Raw genomic sequence first — 19,536 nt, 5'->3', positions numbered from 1 at the left:
AGGCTCATGTTACAAGCCTCCACTAAGTTGTATCTGCTTTAGACTCAAAAATCAAATGCCCAAACCACAATAATGCAGGTATTTGCTTCCGTCCCTCTTACACAAGCCAACAGTTTCCCGCTCTTCTGCTGTTTGGGGAGAAGATCAGCACATTGCTTATTAGGGTTTTGCAATAATTTTGATGTTGTGTCAGTGTATCTCATGCAACTGTTTTCTTCCAGAAAGCCACAGCTCCTACACTGATTCAGTTTTTTGGCGAGCCATATTTCTTCTGCGGGCTGGTAGACCAGGAAGACATTGCTTACCTACTGTAAGTGATCCCCAAATCAAAGCAACTGTTATTTCTAGGTAATGTGCGTACATAACATGTTCACCCTGTTTCAGTTCCCACCATATTGGTTTTGCCCCCATAATTAGGTAATATATCTTATAGAACTCTGATTTCAGAGCTTTCCATATAAATATCCTTCATTCATAAGCCCTTATAGCCTTTGGGCTGGCGGCTGAAACGTGGTATGTTTGGGGGAAAGTGAATCGATTGAGTGGGATCCTTGGCAAATGGCAGGGACTTAAAACAGCACCCTGCTCTTCCCGTGAGGAGGCTCACCCATCCTCCAGGATTCCTGGGCAATCCGTCACCTTTTGTTGATTTCTTCCGTTCCCAGAGAAGTGAAAAAACCCACCGAGAATGTCTCAGAATCCCGACAATCCAGATTCAAGTGGAGGAGGAAAATCAAGCGGTTCAGAGCGCATCCCCGAAGACCGAGTGGGCAACAGCGACGAGTCCATGCGGAAAAGGATAAGGCAGAGTACTCCAAAACCGCACCAGGACCTTCTGCCTCAGTGTAAGGAAGCAGCTCTTTTCTCCTATCCGATTCGCCCAAGGCTTTCAGATGCCTCATAAAGCGTAATCCAGTAGTCCAGTAATACTTCTTATTTGGGCCTAGGTCAGTGTGAAATGGAACAGTTGGGCAGCATTTCCAGTTTGTAAGACTACTGAAGAACAGCAGTATGATCCTATGCAGGAGCGTATAACTGCTGCTCTAGGCAGCCCCGCTCCTGTCACTGGGGCACTTTGTCCATTAATGAATCCATCAGCCAGTGGTTTTTATCGAGCACTTACCCTGTGCAGAGCACTGTACTAAACTCTTGGGAGAGTATAACGGCCAAGATGGTAGAAACGGTCTCTGCCCGCACATTTTTAAACTCTCTCAAGATGTACCTTCCTCATCCTGTCATTATGGTCATTTTGTCTTCCCTGAACCCTCCTGGAAAGGAGAAGATGGGAGTGCAAAATGCTACTTTAACTCCAAAGGCTGCGGTCATCTGGGCCTAAACTGGAATGGGCAGCCCCACAGGAAAACACCTATTCGTTTCTATGGGTTTGGGTGGAACGCAACAGTTGAACTGGACACAAGTTCTTACGCAAGTTTCAGCACCTCAATCGCCTATTTGATGTAAGCATGGAGGCCAAGAGGGCAGTAAGAGATGAAGATTAGGATTTACATGACCCAGGTATTTCTGAGATTTGTAGTCCCGAAGCACTCCCGTGGATTCTAAACAGAGCTTGAGGATCTGACAGGTAGTGGTCGGGGTAAAGGTGAGGAAATAGAGATGCAGAAACATCTTTTGCCCTCGGCCACTGCCAGCTTGTGCCCACTAGGGATGGGCAGGTTACAAGGGCAGGTACCACATCCTTCTTCAATCTCCTGTCACCTTAATTGCCACAAGCTGGGATGACATGCAATTTGGTATGTCTTTTACCTTTCAGTGATAGGCGTTTGGGTTTCAGATCATTTCAATTCCCTGCCATCTCACAAAGTTGGTCTGCTGTGGCCGTGACTCGGAAGCTGGTGATTCTTCCAGACTTGTGCTTTCACTGTAGTTGCAGCAATCTATATTTTGATAAGGGAGGAATACTTTTTTTTCCCCTTTTTTTCCTAATTTCACTAGTTCAAAGTGAAGGGCTTCGAGGGTATGCCCGAATCTAGGAGTGTCCACATTGATGATGCACCCCTTGAGTTCACAAAAGTAGTAACAGAATTCTGAAAAGTTCAAAGTGGTTCACAACTGATTGTCATATGAAGCATCGTTGCATTTCTTGAGTATTCAGGTCATTCATGTTTATGCTATTACTGCTGATATTGTGATATTTAGATATTACTGCTGATGTAGTTGAGCCTGAAACCACATGGATGAAAGGTGCATGGCTGACAGTCTTTTCCACACCTCTGCTGATAGGCAGAGCTTGTAATAGTAATAATAATAAATTATGATATTTGTTAAGTGCTTACTAAGTGCCAGCCACTGTACTAAGCGTGGGGTGGATACAAGAAAATTGGGTTAGACACAGCCCGTGCCCCGCGTGGGGCTCATGGTCTCGTTCCCCATTTTACAGATGAGGTAACTGAGACCCAGAGAAATGAATGACCTGCCCAAGGTCGCACTCAGGCAAGTGGTGAGATTAGAACTTCCGATCTTCTGACATCCAGGCCCGTGCTCTAGCCGTACGAGGCTGCCATCGTGTTTACTGACCCCATTACAGTTTGCTGCTGACACTTCTTCTCCCAGCCTGACCTTTCCCCAAGGGGGTATCTCCGTCTAAGAAGGATATCTCCGTCTAAGAAGGCCACATAATGGTGTAGTTTGTTGCAGAATCCGATTTAGGGTTTCTGCCTGCCCTGCTAACTTATCATTCATTTGTTTAATTGTATTTATTAACCACCTACTGTGTGCAGAGCACTGTACTAAGCACTTGGGGAAAAAACAGTACAACAATAAACAGTGCCAATCCTTGCCCAGAACGGGCTCACACCCATTTTACCTCTCTATTTAGCTCCTTTGGAAAGCCCATTGTTGTCAGTTCTTGTCATATAGCTCACCTGGCAGAGTGGTGTCGCAGCAAGCCGTGGTTGGGTGCTGACAGACTGCATGTCTTCCAGGACTTCATTTGCAGCTTCTTTGAACATTTTAAAAATGTCTTTTTTTTTTTTAACGGTACTTGTCAAGTGCTTTACACACCCAGTCACGACTAACTCAGGAACAATCATCTTAGAGTCTGTGAATGCGTAATGGGCAGGGAACGTGTCTGCTAACTCTGTTGTGTTGTACTCTCCTAAGTATTTAGTACAGTGCTCTGTGGATAGTAAGTACTCAGGAAATTCAGTCGAATGATTAAAGAGGACAGAGGTGATGAATACTGCTTCCGGAATGGAAGTGACATAGGAAATGGCGGGGAGGCAGGTAGACCACTCACCTTCACAGGTTCCCAGAGCCCGGTGAGAGTGAGAAACACCATAGCGGTGATTAGTGAGTACTTCGACCTTCCTCTCCCCTTCTCCCTGCTTTGATGTGTAGCCTAGTGGAAAGAGCACGGGTTCAGGAGTCAGAAGAACTTGGTTCCTTTCGTCCCGGCTCGGCCACTTTTCTGCTGGGCCACTGTGGGCAAATCACTTTACTTCTCTGGGCCTCAGTTTCCTCATCTGTGAAATGGGGATTTAATGCCCGTTCTCCATAGATTGTGAGCCCCAGGTGGAAAAGGGACTGAGTTGGACCTGATTGTCTCGTATCTACCTTGGTGCCTAGTAAAGGGTTTGGTTTGGACTGTAAGCTCATTGTGGGTAGGGAATGTTTCTGTGTATTGCTGTGTTGTAATCTCCCAAGCGCTTAGTACAGTACTCTGCACACAGTAAGCGCTCCATAAATACAATTGATTGACTGACTGGAACAATAATAAGCACTTAAGTACCAAAATAATTCTTTCCTCCTCTATGTCCTCTCCTTTTTCCCCCTTTACACTTCCCTTTCCCTGCAGTTTCCTTCTCCCTCCTTTTTTCACCCACTTTCCTCACTTTTTTGTCCCCCCTCCTCTAAAGTGAAACTTTAGCACTCCTGTCAGAGATAGAATGTGGAGTAACATTTTGTTTACTAAAAGAAACCTTCTCCCTCAATTAACTAACCAAATTATTTTACATTTTAGAATACAAACTCTTCTCCCACAGTGCTCCATCCACCATTCCTGAAAATCTCTGTGTTACCCCAAATTGTGGTATCAGCAGTTGTTTCAGAGATAAATAAGGGACTCTGGAGCAGGTAGACAACTGAAAGAGTGCACCGCTTCTGTTTTGCTGAGTGAAATTCAAAAGGTTGTAGAAGACATAAATGTAAACTATTGGACTTCAGTTCCTTTTCTGACTTTTTAGTGGTCATTAGCATCTCATGGAAACCATTTAGTACTGTCCAAAATCCATTTCTAGTAAACAGTAAATTTTGAATAGTTGCATTTGGTTCCTTTTGAAAGGCTAATGAAGGACTGATGAACCCTGTTATCTGCTTGAAACAAGTTACCTGGCAAAGCTCTGCCAAAGGTCCCCATTTTAGAACCAGTTCATAGCCATGCTATGATAACTGCGTTTCCCTGATAAGCTTTGTGCCTTCTCGAATATTCATTCAATAGTATTTATTGAGCGCTTACTATGTGCAGAGCACTGTACTAAGCACTTGGGATGAACAAGTCGGCAACAGATAGAGACGGTCCCTGCCGTTTGACGGGCTTACAGTCTAATCGGGGGAGAATAGAAATTGCTGTATGTATAGAGTCCCCTGTTCTTCTTTTGTGTTCTGTCTAAACTGAGTAACGAAAGCATGTGCTGTAGCAGCAATCGATACATTAATGAAGAGCCTTAAGGGCCTGTTTTTTCTAATTCAGTCATGGCATTAGACATCTTAGCTAGCAGTGGTCAGCCCCAAGAAAGTCACTTTCTAAAAGTCAGGGCTTCTCTGGGCAAAGTATTTGCTCTCTACCCCTAACCTCTAGGACTATTTTTTCCCTCTAGACTGTACGCTTGTCGTGGGCCAGGAGCATATCTACCAATTATGTTATATTGTACTCTCCCCAGGCACTTAGTACAGTGCTCTGCACAGTAGGGACTCAGTAGATACTATCGGTTCATTGGCTGACTTCAGTTTCAGGTAACATTCTAAGTCGAAGGGACTATCAGACCAGCTCCAGTTCCTCACAGGATTTATTATCTATCCTTTAATCATTTTTGTCTTTATTTTTTCCAGTTTCCCTACAGCCTTTTTAAAGAGCACAGACTCAAACTGGATATTCACTGCTTTAATCAGGGTCAGATCAGTCACACTCCTTTCAGGGGGCCCCAGAACCACGTTGGCTTTTTCAATAGGATTGCCAAGTGATTGACCCATTTTCAGTTCCTGTTTCCTCCAGGCCTCTTTCTACTGTCCTTGTGCATAGCTAGCGAGTTATCTCTCATCCTGAGTTTGGAGTGTCTGGCTTTGCCTTTGTTTCGAGGGGCTTTCACCCTGCTTTTGTAGCCTATGAGCTTGGATGGTTTGTAGTATCATTCCCTTTTTACAGATGGGAAGAGGCCCAGGCAGGTAAAGTAACTTGCCTGACATCCTGTGAGCACAAGAGCCGAAGCAGGAATTGAACCAGAGTTCACTGATGTCTAATGGAGCTGGCACAAGTGTAGGTCGTGCTGCTTCTCATGATTGAGCCTGCCTGGCCTCCGAGCTTCTCTGTGTAATAACATCAGAGAGCTGCAAAAAGGAGTGAAGAGTGGTTTCCTCCACTTTACTTTGTTATGCCTGCTCTGATAAGGTCATTGAGTAGTTTCCCAGCTCCTGGCAGATGATAATCTTTGAACTGTTTTAAAGACGTAGCAACCCCGGATAGTTCGCTTCTATCCACAGATTTGCAGGCAGTGTGAGTGACAATCGATTAGGTGGAAATACGTTGTTCTTTTTAAAGGGAAAGGAGCAGTAGCCTCCAGAAGGGGAGTAGCCCATGTGAAATTAATTGATTGCTAAGGAACCCCTGGGGTTTAGCCAGGGTCAGAGTTATGTTAGTGTATTTGATCAATAAGTCTTTTTAGCCAAAGCTGTGATACAGGAGACAGGATTATTCTGCTCACAGTGACGGGGACACTTTTCCCTCTCGCTTTCTTTTTGTTTCCCCTGAGCCTTCTCGCTTTTTCCTGGCCACCGAGAGAAAATAGCCAGCAGAAGCTGCCCCGTCAGTTCTCTTTCAAGGACAACCTGAGAAGTAGGTAGTAGGTAAGGGAAGACTGGGAAGGCAGGGAAGCAAATCTATGACATGGGAGGAGCCAGCTTGTCTCTCTTTTAAAGACCAGGACAGAAGATGACACTAACCACCTACATAATTAATGGTATTTATTGAGTGCATACAGTATGCAGAATACTGCACTAAGTGCTTGAGAAATTCCAGTACCACAGAGTCGTTGACATCTTCCCTGCCGCCAAGGAACTTACAGTCTATAGGGAAGGTGGACATTAAAATAGATTAGGGATAGGTGAAATAATAGAGTACGAGAATATTTACATAAGTATTGTGGGGAAGGTGTCTTGGATTTGGGCAAAGGCTCACCAGGAGGTGAACTGTGGGATAGAGGGCTCTTATCTGAGCTTTCTCTTTGGGCTGGGGAGAAAGGACTGTGAAAAGTGCAGGCCAGTTGGGTGGAAGAGGAAGATTTGGGAAGTTCATCTGGATCCACTTGAGCTATGATAATCCTTTAACGATCAATTACTGCACCTGGGCTCCTACCCCTGACACTTAAAACCTGCAAATATCCTTCCATTCTTAAAACCCTGTTCCTCAAAACTAGTTTTTCTTCTATTGAATTAAGAAAGCAATCTGATACAAACAGGAAAACGACCCCTCCAAATCTCTTGGACCTGCATCAGGGAGGCTTTTCGTTCCTTCCTTTTCTCCTCCTGCCCCTCTGCACTGAGGAGAAACTCAGTTCCGTCGGGGCCGGACCCTCACTTTTTCTTTTTCTTTTGCCTTTTTCTTACAGCCAGCCCGCCTCGGTTCGTGTCAGTGGAGGAGCTCCTGGAAACAGCCAAAGGAGTGACTAACATGGCCCTCGCCCATGAAATTGTAGTCAATGGAGACTTCCAGATAAAACCAACGGACCTGCCAGAAGACAGGTGAGGGGGTTCTAAGAAAATAGAAGCAAGTTGGCGCTTTCTTCCCATTCTAGGTGTGTTCTGCTCATTTCAGCCATCGGAATCCTTCTCAGAGAAAGTCAATTTTTTTTTCCTTGCTCTTTTTTTTAAATTAAGGAAAATGTTCTTGTTGCTTCTCATTCTTAAGAGAATAAGAAAACCGCATGCCTAAAAAAAAAAAAAACAAACCAAAAAAACCTGCGATAGTTCGTTGAAGTTTGAATGGTTTTCTGGGGAGGCCAGAATTGCACGAAGCACTTGGGAGAGTACAATACAAAAGTATAAGTAGACACCTTCCCACAACGAGTTTACAGACTAGAGCAGTCCTCCTCTCTTTCATGACAGCACACAGATACACGGGCAGAAGGGAAAAAAAATAAAAATGCTAATAGAAGGACCAGGTGCAGTTTACAAGGGGCAGAGATTAGGCAAAAATCATTCACAGAGACAAGTGTTTCCACCTGAATGTTACCTTGTAACTTGTGGGCTTAACGTGTAAAGTTGGAAGACCATTCTTTTCAAGGAGATAGCTGTCACCTGTGAGCAGAGTTTGTCTTTGGGGTTTTTTTCTGTGGGATGAGGGAGGCCTCACACCCCTGCCCTGAGCAGAGCGATCTGCACGAGTGGGACCTCTCCGGCTGTGCAGCTTGGAGCTGAGCTGTTTCGGGACCTGTAGGAGATCAGGTTTCCGAACTTATTGGGACCGAGGTCAGTTTGCTGCATCTGTACCATCCTAGGCCTTCCCTCCCGGCCTGGCTTCCACTAGCAAGACCACAAGTAAGTTGAGCAGTGCAAGCCCTTGGCCTCCCACCCCTCCTCAAACTCCCCAGATGAAACCACAGAGAACCCCTGTCTCCCCTGCACTCTACCACCCTGGGCCTTCCCTCTCCCAGTCTGCCTGAGGCTAACGAAGCTGTGAGGAGCTTCCTCTGCGGGAGGGTGAGGCCTCCACTCATTTTGGAGCATAGGAAGCTTTCTCCGTGGTTGGACGATGGGGGGGCAGCACTGTGGTACCCCCCTCCCCCCGCTCCTGTCGGATCTGTTGGACCCCAAGCCTTGAGGAGCCTGTAGCTCTGTTCTTTAGCCACAGCTCTCCATCGCTTCTAATGGACCTAGCCTTGTCCTCATCCTCTGTGTTGTTTGGACTCTTCTATCGATTTGTCTTATGTGTCTATCGACAATCCCCTGCCCCATCGTTAGATCGCGAAGCCCCTCGATGGTCAAGGACCGCGTGTCCTTGATCACATACGATCATATGCCATACGATCACACAGCAGACAAGCGGCAAACGTATTTCTTTTCTCAGCCCATCGTACAGTGCTTCGTACACGATGGGTGTTCATAACAGTGTTAGTACTGCATCAAGGGTTGCTGTCACATAGCGATTGGCTCTCATACATAGAAACCAGCTTACTTTGGCTGATAATCTCGCATCTTTAGATTTCTAATCTGTCATCCCTTTAGATCACAATAAGTTCCATCCTCTAGACGATAAGCTCCTTGAGGACAGGGAAAGTTATCTACCAGCTTTATTGTATTCTACCAAGCACTTAGTACAGTGCTCTGCCCACAGTCAGCACTCAGTAAATACCCATTGTTGACTGATTTTTTAAACTTAAAAAAATAAAGAGCTGAGCTAACCTCCCATTCAAATGACTGGTCAATCTGAAACAATTTGGCTGTTTGGCAAATTGGCTTCCCATCAATCAAAGATATTTATCGTGCTCTGCACATAGTAAGTGGTCAATAAATACCACTGACTGATTATTTTGAATTTATTCAGCACTGTACTAAGCGCTTGGAAAAATATAATACAGTAGAGCTGGAAGATACGATCCCTGACCGAAAGGACCTTACATGTTTCTGTATTTTATATTGGGTTGAAAAGAAATTATCTGTCTTCCCTGGCTCCACTCACTCTTTACATTCACCTTTCCTTGCTGATCTACTACTACAGTCCAGTCTGCACATTTCACTCCTCTGAAGCCAATCTACTCTCTGTACCCCATCCCACCGACGACCCCTTGCCCATGTCCTTCTCCTGATCAGAAACTCCCTCCCCCTTTATATCTGACAGATACATCACTCTCCTCACCTTCAGAACCCTCCTAAAATTACATCTTGAAGAGGCCGTCCCTGACTAAGCTGTCATTTCTCCTATCCACCCCCTTGCCTAGACACTCAGATCTGTACGCTCTAAGCTCTCGATGTTCGTCTCACAAATTTATGTTCATATTCTTACTATCGGTCATTTTCTCTTTCTGTAATTTAATGCCTGTTTCCCCCTCTGGATTATGTCTACCAACTCCACTCTAGCGTACTTTACTAAGTATTTAATACAGTGCTCTGAACATAAGTCCTCAGGTACCATTGATTGATCGATTGGCAGTTGATGAGAACCCAGGCTGTAACTGGGCCAGTGAGAGTGAACTGGGGCCCAGATCTTTGATATTCATTTCTCTGCCCACAGCTTGGAGAAGCGAGTAAGGGAGATTGTCCACAAAGCCTTCTGGGATCATCTGAGTGTCCAGTTAAGTGAAAACCCACCAACCTATGACCATGCCATCAAGCTTGTGGGGGAGATCAAAGAGGTGAGAAGAAGAGAGGTTCTTTCTCCAAGGTAGTTGATTGTGTGTGGGCTTGTTGCTTCCAAGGGTGCTGAAGTGCTCCATCAAACCCCACTGAGTTGCCCCAGTTTGCCATTTGCCCTAAGGGACAAAGACATTAGGTAACATTCCTAGGCTAATCCATCCAATCAACCTGGGATATTTATCAAAGGACCTGAGTTCTAATACCGGCTTGCCGCTTGTCTGCTGTGTGATCGTGGGCAAATCACTTCACTTCTCTGTGCTTCATTTATCTCATCTGTGAAATGGAGATTAAGACTGTGAGCCCCGAGCGGGATTAGCTTGAATCTATTCCTTTGCTAAGTACAGTGCCTGGTGTCAGTAAGCGCTTAGAAAACCCCACTGTGGCTGGCACATAGTAAGCGCTTAACAAATGCCATTAAAAAAATTGAGCGCTCACTGTGGGCAGAGCTAAGAGTTTTATTCTTAGTCCACTGGTGAGCCTGTCACAGTGCTCTGTGTGTGGAAGGCACTCAGTAAATATTATCAGTAGAACGAGTGGGTGAATGGAGGAGCCTGTGGTTGAGGAATGGTGTGAACAGTGCTGGGAGAGTCACATGAAGGAAGGCCAAAGCGTGGAAGTTCAGTCGTGTTTTTTATGATATTTAAGTGCTTACTACTTGTAAATCACCGTCCTAAGTGCTGTGGCAGGTACAAGCTAATCACTCTATCTCCAGTCCCTGAACCACATGAGGTTCAGAGTCTAGGTAGGAGGAAGAACCGGTATTGAATCCTCCTTTTGCAGTTGAGGAAACTGAGGCACAGAGAAGTGAAGTCACTTGCCCTAGGTCACACACCAGGCAAATGGCAGAGCTGGAACTAGAATCTAGGTTCTCTGGCTCCCTGACCTGTGCTCCATCCACTAGACCATGCCGCTTCCTGGGTCTTTTCCCAGATCTTTCACAGAGCTTGAAGGTGCAGAGTACCCCAGCCAGGGTGAGGTACATCCAATATGGGATGGAGAAAAAGAACAATTTGAATGTAGCCTTTGAGACACTGCATTGGAGGGAAAGAGAGAACACCTCCCTTCGACAATCCTTCCAGCCTCGGCAAACATATCGAGGCCGTTGCCTTGGAAACACATGTCTGAGGTTTAAAGTCCTCTTCGGCGTATATGCTGGTCTGTTTTTCCCCTCCACGCATACACTGGATACTCAGTTTACACTTTTAAAATGCCAAATGGATTAAAGCAAATGCTCTGAATCGCCTCCACAGACCACATTTTCTGAAGCCGCCCCGAATAAGGAGTTAAAAGATCCGGGTCACCCCGGCGGCTGCCGGTTCTTGGCTAATTATTCCGTGACTTTATACGCACAGTCTGATTCAGCCCACATTTGCTTTCCTTTAGACTCTCTTATCTTTCCTGCTCCCCGGTCACACGAGATTGAGAAACCAGATCTCCGAAGTCCTGGATCTGGATCTGATAAAGCAGCAGGCGGAGAATGGGGCCCTGGACATCTCACGGCTGGCCGAGTTCATCATTGGCATGATGGGGACCCTGTGTGCGCCGGCTCGAGACGAGGAAATTAAGAAGCTGAATGACATTAAGGAAATCGTGCCCCTCTTCAGGTACTGACGTGGTCTGACTAGAAGCAGCAGGGGGGCCATCTGGGCGGAAATAGGTCCCCCGGGTCTGACGGACAGAGAGGACCCGCCAGATGACCCCCAGCTGCCCTTCCCCAGTCCATCCTCAGCACCCCGTACAGAGACGCCAACAGGAAGTGCCCTCCTTTCTCTAGGGGGCAACTTAAAACTCCTGACCCCCGGCTCACTTGCCCGGGGCTCTGGTCTGCCCCAGTGCTTTGTCCGTTAAACCCTTTGCCAAGTGATGGTGTTGCTTCAGGTTGGAGGATTCTGGTCTCTCCCACTGCCTTTGCACGAGTTGGTGGTTGTCAAAGAGGACACGTCCCCGGGTGCCCTGATGAGATCATGTTTTAGGTTGGCTTCCCTTTTTTTTTTTTGTCTTTCTGTGGCGGGGAAGGGGGATTGTTAATCAAATTGGGTCTTTTGCTGGGAGTCGTCCCTGGGGTGCAGAAACTACAGGGCAAAAAAGTTCTAAAGCACCACCCAGGTTGGAAGGCCAAGATGAGTTCTGACCCTGGGGCCCGCTGCCTGGGGCTGAATGGGCAAAGACCGTCACAGATCGGCTCCCCTTTCTTCTCCGTCCCCCCCGTCCCCCATCCCCCGTCCCCCTCTCCACCTTGGAAAGCACCCTGCAGTGCTCAGTTCCATATCTGGGAACTGTTGGCTGGAGTGCCTGGGAATTTCAGGGGTTAGGGCTGCGCATGTCAGAAAGATGGTTGTCTACAGTATCCAAAGCCTGTTCGAACTGTAGTTTACATCCGGGTAAGAGGCAGCATGGGCTAATGGAGAGAGCACAGGCCTTGAGGGGAAGGTTGTTGATGGTGTCGGGCAACCCGGTCTCCAACTCTTGTCCTACCTGCTGAGTGGCCTTGGACAAGTCACTTAACTTCTCCGGACCTTAGTATCCTCGTCTGAAAGCGGACGGTTGTGGCAGCAAGATGAGAGGCTTGAAAAGGAAAACACTATTTGGGAAAATTAAAATCACCAGAGAAATTCAAGGAATGCTGATTTCTGCAGCTACTACTATAGTAAGGACTTTCCTTGGAGAACAGATTACATTTTCACCAACCGAACAGGAAGTTTGCCGCCTCCGGTTGGAATTATAAGTGAGCCAAAGAGCCGTTCTGCAGGGGCCATTAAACAGTGCTGGCTTTAGCAGCCTGAAGCGACTTGACCCCATGTCGTGTCTGAAAGCATAATAATCACAACTGTTTCGAAACTGCAGTGACCGGTGCCCGCCCGCCACCCACCTCCTTCCTCCTTCCTGTCCCCGTCACCCTGAGTACTAGGAATAAGAAACAGAAGATGGGCGTCAGTTTCTCGCTGTGGTTTTTTCTTCTCTTGGGGGAGCCAACATTCCTCTCAAGAACTTGCACGTAGATGTGACTTTCCATTCGCTCCGAGTGACCCAATCAAATCCGGATGGGACGTCATACCGTCATCTGGTTCAGCCCCTGCCTCCAGGGCAGGACAGATGGTTGGCTCTGTTTTCCTCTAAGTTTTCCAAGGATGGAGTGTGTCAGTTGTATTTATTGAGCCCTTACTGTGTGCAGAGCACTGTACTAAGCGGTTGGGAGAGTACAGTTCAACACATTCCCTGCCCAGAGTGAGTTTACAGTCTGGAGGGAGAAGCTAGAGGGAAGCAGCATGGCCTAGTGGATAGTTCACAGGCCTGGGAGTCCGGTCCTAAACCTGGCTCCACCACTAAACCCGTCAGTCACATCTACCAAGTGCCCTCTATGTACAGAGCACTGTACGAGGCTCGCGGAAGTCTGCGGTCGAGGTAGCGGGCACGAACTCTGCCTCTGAGGAGTTTTCTTTTTATAACATGGTATTTGTTAAGCGCTGTGTGCCAGTCATCGTACTAAGCTCTGGAGTAGATACAAGATCATCAGATTGGAAGCAGTCCCTGGCCCACATTGGACTCAGTCTTAACCCCCATTTTACAGATGAGGTAAATGAGACAGACAGAAGTTAAGTGACTTACCCAAGGTCACCAGAAGATAAGTGGCGGAGTGGGGATTAGAACCTAGGTCGTCTGACTCCTAGGCCCAGTCCCTTTCCGTTAGGCCATGCTGCTTCTCACTGGCGCGTATGTCCGGTACAGGAGACAGGCGCTAAATAAATTAAAGATTTGAAAAACGCTCGCTTCTGTCTTGCAGGGCCATTTTTTCCGTGCTGGACCTGATGAAGGTGGACATGGCCAACTTCGCGGTCAGTAGCATCCGGCCGCATCTAATGCAGCAGTCGGTTGAGTACGAAAGGAAGAAATTTCAGGAACTTTTTGAGAAGCAACCAAGTATGACTTACTTGGGGTGGGATTGTCCAACCTTTGATTCTTTCTTCAGTGGTTTCTCCTTCCCCTTCCTTTCCCTGTTCATCATTTTGAATTTCATTGCTTTGTCTGCTAAATTACTTGCTCTTTTAAAGACAATAGAACCAAATGTGTGAAAAAAAATTGAAAAAATCTAAATGCCTATTTGGGAAGAGCGAAAGGAGGAGTTGAAGAAAGAAATTGAGCACAAGGATCAGTGGAGGGGCCCTAAAATCAATCAATGGTATTTATTGAGTGCTTACTATGCGCAGAGCACTGTACTGAGTTCTTGGAAGAGTACAATATAACAGCGATGATAGACACATTCTCTGCCCACAACAAGCTTACAGTCTAGAGAAGCTAGTGAACTCTCAGAATACACCATGGAGAAAAATAAAATCATTATAAAATTTTGGTTTTTCAGATAAAGCCTTGTGAAAGCTAAACCTCTTTTCTCTCTGTCCCTGGAGGAGAAGGATAGGGGATCTTTTCCCTCTTACTCAGCTCTGAAGGTAGTAGGCTTTTGTCTTGACAAAAGCGCCTTCATTCTTTTTTTTCTCCAATTAAGATCAGGCCCAAATTTGACTAGTAAGAAAGCAAAGGCAGAAAAATGGCAACAATAGAAAATGGAAAATGGCGTCAATTACACTACAGTATTTACTCATATTGTCGTTTAGCTTTTTTACATTTTTTTTGCAACATAAAAATGGGAGGGGCCGTTATGTAAGGTCATATAACAATTTGACAGAAAGGGGAGCAAGAGACAGGAGAGGGGGAAGAAAAGGAGGGGATAAGAAGAGGAAGGTAGGAGGGCACTCTTCCACTGCCCTCTTCCAAGTGCTGTATCCAATTTGTCCTTAAGGAATTGATGCCATCGCTTCTCTCTCGCAGGTCTCAGAGAAGAAGCTTCTTTTCCCAGCATGGGTGTTCCCACTCCCACATTCTGACCCTTCCTGATGCTATCCTGCTTAGCGAAATAATCTTCTATTTCCTCCTCAAAGGGGGAAATGATGCAGGAGGCATTTATGCAAGTACATTTGATAAATACAGAAGACTCACTTATATGGATAGTGGTTATATAGGACAACTGTACTGGCCCCGGTCTTGAACTTTGCAGCACCCCAGGGAGAGAGTGCCTTAAGTCAAACAAGCACACACAACCTCTGGGCCCCAGTTCTAAGGAGCTGCTGCCTTGTTTAGGGAGAAAAGAAGCCCCCAGGACCAAAGCTCAAACAGATGTGGGTCTTTGGTGCAGCAAGCCCAGGGCGCGGGAGAGCAGAGTTTCTGACTGACGTATGATTTATTGACTGTAAGCTCATTGTGGGCCGGGAATGGATCTGTTTATTGTGGTACTCTACTCTCCCAAGTGCTTAGTACGGTGTTCTGCACTCAGTAAATTCTCAGTAAATAAATTTGAGGGAATGAATGAATGATTGGTTTCTGTGTGTCCAAGCAAACCCGACGGGAGACGGCTCCAGGGAGAGTGGTGCTCCGTCGTTCCCTCGGTGGGCCCGGGACCGACGTCTGACTGACGCCACAGGGCCCCGCTGAGCGTCCCGCCTTGTCTCCCGCAGATTCCCTGGACTTCGTCACCCAGTGGCTACAGGAAGCCGCGGACGACCTCGCCCGCCGGCTGGGCCGAGGGGCCCGCTCGGCCGGGGGCGACGCTGCCTCCCCCAAGGACCGTTCTTGGCTGGACCCCGCTGCCGTCCAAAACCACGCCTATCTCCAGCTGCTCAAATGGGACCACAGCCAGAAGCCTTTCCCCGAGGTGAGTAAGGGCCCCTGGGCGCTTTCTCTTCGCGTGACTAGATGCTCTCCTATCTTCACTCGTCCGCTGAAACCCTCCTCGACCCGTCGTCGCTGTCCCCTCAAGGACTAACGGCAGTTGCTCATTTCTCTCTTACTCCCAACGTGTCGGATCCACTAGCGGATAGTGCGCGGGCCTGGGAGTCAGAGGCCCTGGTTTCTAATCCTGGCTCTGCCATTAGCCTTGGGCAAGTCACACCACATCGCCGTGCCTCAGTTGCTTCAAGGGGACTAAATTCCTGTTGGTTTGTTTTCATGGAATTTGTTCAGCCCTAAATTCCTGTTGGTTTGTTTTCATGGAATTTGTTCAGCACGGTTTACTCTGTGCCAGGTACTCTACTAAACACTGCGGTAGATATGGGATAATCGGACTGGACAAAGTCCCTGTTCCACATGGGGCTTACGGTCTTAATCCCCATTTTACAGGTGAGGTAACAGAGACAAAGAGAAATGAAGTGACTTGCCCAAAATGTCTGAGCAGTTAAGTGGTAGAGTCGGGATTAGACCCCAGGTTCTCTGACCCTCCGGCCTTTGCCCGTTCTACTAGATCACGCTGCTTCCCGGTCATCATCCTTCTTAGACTGTGAGCCCTATGTGGGGCAGGGATTGTGCCCGACCTAATTATCTTGTGTCTTTCCCGGCATTTAGTGCAGTGTTTGGCACAGCGCTTAGCAAATATCATCACGATTTCTTCTTCTTATTAATTAGGGCCTGGACTGAGGCCGGGCCTGCTAGCAGCTGGAACCCGTTTTTCCTCCTTCATCTCCTTTCTTCCCCCCCACTGCTCTTCGGTTCTCCACTGTTCAGAAGGATGGCAGCAGCCTCTGGTGGGGAACGGATTCGGGGGGAGCGTGACATTTGGACCGAACAACCTCGTGCTTCCGGCTGCCGCCCAGGCTCTGAGGGTCCGACTGTCGTGTGGGCTGTGGGGGCTTCTTGGTGTCGGGGAACTGTCCCTTCCACTTTTCCTCCCACCCCTGTAAGCTGCTTGTAGGCAACTGCACCTCACACTCCCTCACAGCGATGGGGCAAGGGGTGCACCCTAGGGTACCCTCCATGCCCTCAGCCCAGATTGACCCTCAAGATAGGTTGAACACCAAGATCTCCTCTACCCTTTGGTCTACAGGTGGCCCGAGGTCTCGGCAGTGACCGGGTTCCTTACGGCGAGCCCTGCGTCTTTATCCTTTCCCAACTCCTGGGGTGCTCCTGATCCTTTTTTTGTTTTTAAATGGTACTCGTTCATCATTTTCTATGTGTTAAACACTGTTCTAAGCACTGGGGTAGATGCAAGTAAATTAAGTGGGACATAGTCTCTGTCCCGCATGGGGCTCAGGAGAACCGGAGAACCAGGGCACAGATAAGTTAAGTGACTTGCCCAAGTTCACACAGCAAGCGTTCGGCAGAGCCGGGTTTAGAACCCAGGTCTTCTGACTCCCAGGCCCGTGCTGCTTTGCTTCCAGCGGGTCGCATATCTTCCGGTGATAGTAGTGTAAATGAGTCCGTCAGCGGCAGTGTTGGCAGGAGCGAACAGTGGAGAGAGCTCCAGGCTGGCAGTCCCCCCGTAAGAGCTCAGACCAGGGTGAGTGGGTTCCCCAGCAGAGATGGTGAGTCACCAGGCAGAGGGGGCGAGACGTGGGTTGAGGCCTGAGACCCGTAGCCACGGGGTTTTTGGTGGTGGGCGGATGTCTTCTGAGAAACCAACTGGCTTCTCCACTTTCCTGGAGAGTAGTCATTGGGAGGGGAAAAACTGAAGGGAGGTCTCCCAAAGAGCTCTCAGTCAATCTTGTTTATTGAGCGCTTATTCTCGGCAAGGCACCATACTACATGCTTGCAAGAGCCTGAGATTAGACTGTGAGCCGTCATTGGGCGGGGATTGACTCTATCTGTTGCCGAATTGTACATTCCGAGCGCTTAGTACAGTGCTCTGCACGTAGTAAGCGCTCAGTAGAGAAGTAGCGTGGCTCACTGGAAAGAGCACGGGCTTTGGAGTCAGAGGTCATGGGTTCGAACCCCAGCTCTGCCACTTAGCTGTGTGACTTTGGGCAAGTCACTTAACTTCTCGGTGCCTCAGTTCCCTCATCTGTAAAATGGGGATTAAGACTGTGAGCCCCACGTGGGACAACCTGATTCCCCTGTGTCTACCCCGGCGCTTAGAACAGTCTCGGCACATAGTAAGCGCTTAACAAATACCAACATTATTATTATTATTAAATACTATTGAATGAATGAAAGAGTACAAGTGGAGCCCTCCAACTCCTCCTCCCTTCTCCCTTGGAGAACGTGGGTCGGGGGTGTCCAGGGGGAAGGGAATCTCGCCAGCGAGGCCGGTGGGAACCGACCTCTTTGCGTTGGCTGTTTTTAACCCATACTGGGCATCTGCCGTGCCCCTCCTGCACCGTAAGGGACAGAATTCCGAGTGACAGGTGGCAACAAAGAAGGCTGACCCTTCCGACCTATTCGGCGGCCCCTAACCCGCAACGGCTCTTGGTTTGGTTCCTCATTCGACTTCATTCGAGCCATTCGTCCCTCCACAGCCTCAGGGCACCGTTGCCCTCAACCTTCTCTCCCTAAGGTGGTGGTGACCCAAGCTGGAAGACTAAATGCCTTCTATTCAGTCCTGCCGCAAAGCGAACCTTCTGGAAGGCCACCTCCTCCAGGAGGCAGTGGCCTAGTGTCAGAGGACCTGGGTTCTAATCCCTGCTCTGCCACCTGACTGCTGCGTGACCTTGGGCGAATCACTTCGCTTCTCTGGGCTCATTTACCTCCTCTGTAAAATGAGGATTAAAGCTGTGAGCCCTTTGTGGGGCAGGAACTGTGTTCAACACAGTTATCTTTTATCTACTCCAGAGCTCAAGTACCGTGCCCAGCACATGGTAGACACCTGACAAATACCAAGTTGTTATTTCTAGGAGACGTCCCTGATTAGTCCCTTACTTTTCCAGTCGTTCCACCCCTCACCCACCTTAGCGGTTGGGCACTGATTGATTTGTTACTGGATTGATTTAGCCCCCTGGGTGTTTCGTCCTTATTCATCCACTCCCTTTTTCACGTGTCTTATTAATATGACTTGTCTTCATTAAGTGGTAACTCCAGCATGGCATCCATTTGGATTTCTGCAGATTTCCCCCGGGGCCTTGGCTCCGTCCCTCTTCTTTCAACTTTAGCCCAGTCTGACCTCTTTCCAGGTCGGATTAGCCATCCCGGGCTAATCGGTCGATGCCATCGTCATCACCTGATGTATGGCATCATTTGGCCGCTCTCTCCACCGCCTCGACCCTCTTCAGGCCGATGGTGGCTGCCCGTGTGTGGGTGTGGGTGTCTCCCTGTCCCCTTCTCCTCCTCCCTCCCTTTCTCCCACTCTTCCTCTCCCTCCCTCACAGCACATGGACCCACCAAATCTTTCCCAACTCTGCTTCGGACACCTTTCCGTCCGCTGGGCCTGAGCCTCTCCTGTTTCCTCTTTCCCCAGTTCTTTCTCCCCAAGTGAGGTCCCCCCACTTCCCCTTCTCCGAGCGGCGAGTTGCAAGATGGCTACCACATGTCTGAGTGGCAAGTGGGAATTGTGTGCCTGGCTCCAGAGCCCCCCAGGCCCAGGGAAGTTGCACCCGCACGGCCGTCATCTTAGGTCCGATACCGATTCGATCTTAGAGTGTTCCACCTGGGCGTCACCTTGGTAGTGTCCGGAGGCACACAGTTGCCCTCTGAAGCAGGGACAACTTGAATTGTATGGCTGGTTGCGGGGGGAGCGGGGGCGGTCCTTGGTTAGGGACCCCTGGGGCTGCGGCCCTCAAAGTTCCTGCGTTAATCTGACCTCGCTCTTTTTGAGGGACAGCGTTGTCGTTTAATATCACCTCTTATAGCTGAGCAGTGCTTGTTACGAATGGCAAGGGGCCGGAAAAGGGGCCCTACTATCTTTTCGTGGGTACGAGGCACAAGTGTGTATGACCTTCTCACAATGACACCCTCACTCATGGATACAAGCTTACTTGGAGCAGTGTTTCCTCTGATGCTGTGCTCCCAGCAGCCCTAAATGGGCACCGGTGGCAGGAACAATATAGAATTGAAAATAAAATTGGGGGCCGGGGTTTTTTTGTGTGGTAATTAAGCGCTTACTATGTGCCAGCCACTGTACTAAGCACTAGGATAGATACAGTCCATGTCCCATATGGGGCTCCCAGTCTTAATCCCCATTTTACAGATGAGGTAACTGAG

The 19,536-nt window shown here is 48.2% G+C and overlaps 1 protein-coding gene across 1 annotated transcript in view; it reads left to right on the top strand.

Annotated features, from left to right (window-relative positions):
* The first annotated feature begins 221 nt into the window (after positions 1-221).
* TCP11L1 (t-complex 11 like 1) overlaps positions 222-19,536 on the top strand; it is a 28,315-nt gene continuing 9,000 nt past the window's right edge. The window contains exons 1-7 of the mRNA XM_001506950.4: positions 222-310; positions 666-845; positions 6,840-6,972; positions 9,461-9,581; positions 10,966-11,186; positions 13,364-13,500; positions 15,090-15,286. Of these exons, the coding sequence (XP_001507000.1) occupies positions 689-845; positions 6,840-6,972; positions 9,461-9,581; positions 10,966-11,186; positions 13,364-13,500; positions 15,090-15,286 (966 nt within the window). The 5' untranslated portion in view covers positions 222-310; positions 666-688. The remainder of the gene's footprint in view (positions 311-665; positions 846-6,839; positions 6,973-9,460; positions 9,582-10,965; positions 11,187-13,363; positions 13,501-15,089; positions 15,287-19,536) is intronic.

This window comes from Ornithorhynchus anatinus, chromosome 3 (assembly GCF_004115215.2).
Source record: "Ornithorhynchus anatinus isolate Pmale09 chromosome 3, mOrnAna1.pri.v4, whole genome shotgun sequence".
In the NCBI taxonomy this organism is placed as follows: Eukaryota; Metazoa; Chordata; class Mammalia; order Monotremata; family Ornithorhynchidae; genus Ornithorhynchus; species Ornithorhynchus anatinus.
This window is presented reverse-complemented; position numbering and strand designations above follow the sequence as displayed.